The 6039-nt window shown below is 34.2% G+C and overlaps 1 protein-coding gene across 9 annotated transcripts in view; it reads right to left on the bottom strand.

Moving 5' to 3' along the window:
* The window catches only part of Mxd (MAX dimerization protein), a 45750-nt gene that overhangs the window by 10861 nt on the left and 28850 nt on the right, over positions 1-6039 (bottom strand). For all 9 annotated transcript variants that reach the window (XM_018539318.1, XM_018539310.1, XM_018539313.1 and 6 more), the window contains exon 5: positions 3025-3139. In XM_018539318.1, coding sequence (XP_018394820.1) covers positions 3025-3139 — 115 coding nt within the window. The remainder of the gene's footprint in view (positions 1-3024; positions 3140-6039) is intronic.

Genomic DNA, 6039 nt, shown 5'->3' with positions numbered 1-6039 from the left:
ATGCGACCTTGAATTTCGTTAAAAAGTTAGCACCCCATTTTTAAAAAATTATTAAAAAATGTTTATTAAGCGCATATGTCATTAAAAATCATAGAGAAACTCTTCGTATCGTCAAAAAGAAGCAGAAATTATCATTAGAACTATTGTATCTAAAAATTAATTTTTCAAAAATTTTTAATTTTTTTTTAATATTCAAAATTTTTTTTTACATATCAGGAACTCTAGGCAATTGCAAATTGAAGCTATTAAGCCGCTCAGAACTATTCCACCTCGAAATTCGATAAAAAGTTAGCACTCCATTCTAAAAAAATGTAAAAAAAAATGTTTATTGAGTGGAACTCTTGTTATTAATTATAGGGAACTCTTCGTCTCGTCAAAAGGAAGTGGGAACTCTAATCAGAACTCCTGAGTACTATAGTTGGGGTGCTAACTTAATATACCCTTGTATCGGTCGATGCTGGTTGCAATGCATGTATAATTGACATCGAAATTGTTGCAATGTTTTGTGTCACGTATTAATGTTAATGCTTAATGGAGGTCACATTTCCATCATAAAATTGTTTAACATAAAATGGCTTTTTCTACACATCTAGATAATATATACTATATAGATAAAAAAATACCATGACATTTAAAAAGAACAGTTTGAAGTTTTGAAAAACATGTTTGAAAAAGTCTTTAATAATATTTTATGATAATAAAGTAAAAATCGAGTTTTTCTCGATTTAATATTATTTTTAATTATTTTTCCACATTCCACAAAAGTTGAAAATATTTTAAGCATTTACTTACGTTTAATAAAATTATATCAAGTTATATCAAGCGCAAAAATTAAAAAATTTGCTACTGCAATATCCCATACTTTTGATCATAAATAAAAAAAGTTTCAAGCCATTCTTCCTATTCTTTATATCTATTCATTATTATATACATAGCCTAAATGTAAACGAATGAGACAAAAAAAGCGTATATAGAATAATTAGTGACAGAAACGTCTAACCAAAGTGTGAAAAGAATCATGAGGACCAGGCAAAACGAAAAGGAAAAAGTTCAAAGGCGGACAAATGAAGACTTACACGCCGCCAACCTTGCAAAATACGAATCGCTTCAACCCCTCCACCTCATCCTTCATGTCTTACTTCCTCGCGAGGGTGTAAACCGCCACTACAGAAACGACACTTTCATGTTTCTCAGTTCCTTTTATCGCTATCTTCTCAACTTCTATTTAGTTCCTCTTTTCAACCCATTCTGTTTCTTTTCAATCCATATCCTTTCCTTTATCCTTCTCCTTACTTTCCGCTTTACGGAATTTCTTAACTCTGCCCCATAATTAATCATTTAATCTCAACCCTACTGTCGTTGTCAAATTGATCAGGAAGTTACTATATGAAGCATTAAATACCGGAAAAAAAAAGTTGTTTCGTGAAACAGCTCTTACATTATAAAATGAATGCGACAATCAAACGTTATATATCGCGTTAAAATCGTTCTTTTACGATGCTTTATCATTTTCCGATATTGGTGCGATCTTTATTGCGTTTGCAGATATCCTCTTAAATTACGCGTGGCAGCTTTTCCTCCTCAAATGGCGGACGAACATTTTTATCCTACCTAACGCAGGCACATAATATACACAGGTGCCCGCAGGTCAGATTGATGTACACGCTGAGTCTCCCACGCGGACTATGCATACACGAATGAACGGTGGATACGCACTGCTGCTTGCCATTCTATAGGGTGCCCTGAATACAAGCGCTCGGATCGTAATAGAATAGATGATGAAAAAATTACACCGGCATTGTAAAATAAATGACTTCTTACGCACGTTTATCACAAAACGATATTTTGCATTTTTCGACAACTTCTAGATGATCTTTTGATTACCTATTTATATTTTCTAATCTTGTTATATTTATCGTGTTATTATTATAAATATCATTTAATGATTTACACATTTTTGCTGCCGAAATTTTTTGTATAGTATATTTTAAAAGAAATAATCCTATTTTCAAAGTGGATCTTAATATTTAAGTATTTTATACAATGTTAACTTATATACATATTCAATTCTGCAAACTGCAGTCTGAAATCTTTTTCAGTTTTGAAACCCAACTATGAATCAAACTAGAGTAATAATATCGCATATTAAATTAGCAAGTAATTTAATTATTGCATCTCTTTTATAAATTAAAAAAAACTTTAGAAACAGAAGGAAAAAAGATTGCATCTGGAAGACAACACTTCTGCGTCATAACATTTTTTTTAATATTACCAAGGAAAGATTTAAAGAGAAGACTACGTCTCGAGAAAGGAGGCAAAACAAATCAGGTAAATGGCGAGAAAGTCTCCTTAAGAGTACACCTCGAGAATACATAGCTAGAACATAATGCACGCGCGCGTGAATGGTGAATATTTTAAGTACGTTTTACGAGAACAATTTATTCGAGGAAACAAAGAACACGCGCCTTCGTCACCTGTTCGAATCATTGCGCTTCTATCCGCGTCACCCTGTAGACTGCGTGGAAATTCTGACATACACACACACACACACACACACACACGCACGCACACGCGCGCGCGAGCGCCGCGCTTACTCGGTACGCACGTCATTGTCCCTGGCAGTCTGTAATTTACTAACTACGCATCTATTGTGTATCGCCACTCTGTTTGCTGCAACACCTTGCTCTGCCTTTCTTTACACCGTGTAGCCCTTCCTCCGCTCATTTGTCCCTTCTGAACCTATTTCAACCAGGAAACAATGTTTCTAATGGGTTTCCTTCTTATATCTCAAATTCCGAGTTTAACCTCTCGTTTTCTCTTTGTTTCTTCAAAGTAAATCCGTCGCAGACGACATTCTTATGTGAAGAACTTCAAATTTCAGTCTAAGTGATCACTTAGTTGTCGAACAAGACGAAAGAATAATCCGTTTTCTCTTCTGAGAATTTTTGTTGTCTTTTGTAACATAATAACTCGACTTTGATTTTATATATCAATTTTATATATCAATTTGACTGATTTACTCACCTTGATAAACCGCTTGGCCTTGGTCAAAAGGCCCAACGTGGTGTGCCTTGAGGTTTCAGGTCCGAGTGGCACTAGCAGCTTCAGCTTCTCGAGACAAGTTCTAAGGTGGGCTCTCCTGTAACAGAAAAAGAAACACTACCGTAACCAACTGTAACTTTTTTTTTACTTTTTCGCGTATTATACTGTGCAAAATTTTTGGTAGACAAACCAGGAGATTCTGATCATATCGATCAGAATTCTCATTATCTCAACTAAAATAGATTCAATCAAAAAATTCTGATTTATTTTAATCATTTTCATCAAAATTCTTATTAATGCAATGAAACTCTATTTCCATATTAAATTACTCTTATTATAAGTAATTGAATTGCATTTTTATGTACCATTCTATTAGCCTTAAGCAATTATCACTATACAAAACGTAAAACTCTTCTTAGATGTCTTAATTATCGTAGAAAAGTGGATTGGTAAAGACGTCCATTTTCGATGACACGCACTGAATGCGTGCATATCACATGTGCTATTAGCGGCATTTAATTATAAGTTTACGACTACTTTATAGTCACTATTCTGGAAAATAAAGACTCCGACGACGATAATGGATGGAAGAACGAGACCATGGAAATTTTGAATTAAGGTGAATTCACACAAAAATGAAACATTAAAACAGAGAAGTAGAACAGAAGTTTAGAAAATAATGAAAAAGAAAATTTGTCGTTTTCAAAAATAAGTTGTTAAACTTCAATCCTTTTTTCCACCACTGGAATTTCGTCAGAAAAGAATTTATCTTATAATATATGTGAATAGAGCTTAAACCCATCCAGAAACAGGATGACGCGTTTGCACGTACATTTTACGATAAACAATAAGCCCGCTCTAGCTTAATGACGTCATCAAAGAGTATTATGTCCCACGAGCTGCGGAGTGGACGTGTTTTAACCGTAAATAGACGCGTTTCTGTCTACATAGCCTTACGTCTATATCTCTAGGCAGGTACTCGACGTATATCGAGATATATCTGTAACACTGATTATACTGTCATCATCATCTTCTTTAGAATATCTTTAGAATAATTTTCCTTCGATGGAACTATTAAGGACAATCGTCATTTAATGCTTTTAAACCAACATTACATATTCTTGTAATTAAGATAAAAATTTTAAATAAATAAAAATCTTCGATAGTTTTTTGTTTCATTTTGCATTTTTATTAAAAAAAACTCAAATGCCACACGGAAAAAAAATTAGCAATAAAAGCTAATATACAGTTAAAATGTGTCTTTAAAATAGAGACAGCTAATGCTGTTGATGCCAAAGCTAAATTTATTAGCTATTTGCACTTATGTGCTGTAGCAACAAATTTTTGCTACTAAAGTAATATGACGAAGCATTTTCCGTAATGTATGTGCATAAGTAAGGAATTTATGTATGTCTAACACCTTTTCAGCTACTTGTACTAATAATATTTTTAATTTTAGCTAATAAAGTTTCATGCCACAGTAAATACTTTTTACCTGTAATAGCCAAAACTTAGCAATGACACTAAGGCGATAGCTCTTATAGCTAAACACTCAGCTATTAAAATAGCTGCTATTGTCAAGTTATTTTTTTTTATACATATACTGAGAAAAATATCTGATTAAAAATTATATCAATCAGAATTCCAGTTATCTTAACTATAGAATTCTAATAGATTTAATCAAAAAATATTCTAATTCGTCCATTTTTAACTACAATTCTAATAAATCCAACCAGACATTTTTTTCAATGCAGAGAATTAAAATATCGTGAAAGAGTATCTCTTCCTGTACAAATCGCGTTTTCCAAGAGTACCACACAATTCCCGCCATTTTCGATTAGCAACAACATTTTTGTCATGACAAGGGAAGGGCAAGGAAGGAGAAGAGTAGAGAAGCGATCCTTCAATCAATGGCAGCGTGTGACAGCGGCATTATGAAATTCCTTTACCGGTAGGGGTTACCCTGATGAATAAATACTTCGCGCGGAATTTCCGCGCGTCAGAGTCGTCGGGGTAGTTCGGCAAAGACGCGGTTACGGCAGATCCCGCGAATCGGGGTACGTACGCGGAAGATTGCCCTCAAAGGGAGAATGCCTTGGAGACGCAACGAGCGGCAACAGTCGAATATTAGTCGATAATTCGCCCGCAAAGTTACCGAGCGGAAAACGAGCGATTCTCTGTTTGTCTCATTGTCTATTCCACGATTCCGAGACATCTGATATCTTTCCCTTTTAATCGAGAATTTCGAGATACACTGAAATTTAAGCAATTTACTCAATTTAGCTGCAAAATGGAACTAGCTGCGCTTGAGGCGACTTGTATAAAGCGCGAATAACGTTGCGTTGTGTAGCCAAGCCTGGCGGGAGCAATGGCCGGCCATGAGTTAGATCGCTTTAACAGCCGCCTGTAAACAGCCTCGTAACTTTACTTCTCCTCCCGCTCCGATATCTTTTCCCCTCCACCCCCTTTCTTCTGTCTATCTATCCATCCCATTACATTACATTGCTGCATCATCATCCCCCTTGTTTCATATTCGTCTCTCATCCTCTTATCTCTCTTAATCCCCATCTTTGTCTTTAATTCTTTCTCTTTCTTTCTTTCTTTCCTTTTCCTTTCCATTCTATTTTTATCTTTACCTTGCTCTATTGCACAATTGATTATCAATGCTAAAATATTTCTAAAGTCTATAATTATGCTACCGTGTATGTTGATTCCAGTTATATTATTTATATATCCACACAATATGATTTCTCGTAACATTGAATTGTAAACATTTATCTATTTATTCTAAGATTTCTGTATAATTTACTAATTTTCATCAATCTAGTTCTGATTCTAGAAAATCAAATTGTTCTTTTATTTGTCCTGCACAATTATGTACTAATTATATATATTATAATAATTTTTAGTTCTATAATCTAGCTATCTCAAAAATCGCGTATTTATTGCTTCCACAAAACACACACACACACACACACACACACACACACACACACA

Source organism: Cyphomyrmex costatus, unplaced genomic scaffold (assembly GCF_001594065.2).
Source record: "Cyphomyrmex costatus isolate MS0001 unplaced genomic scaffold, Ccosl1.0 scaffold21, whole genome shotgun sequence".
Taxonomy (NCBI): Eukaryota; Metazoa; Arthropoda; class Insecta; order Hymenoptera; family Formicidae; genus Cyphomyrmex; species Cyphomyrmex costatus.
The sequence above is the reverse complement of the archived record's forward strand: the minus strand, read 5'-3'. Positions and strand labels throughout refer to the sequence as shown.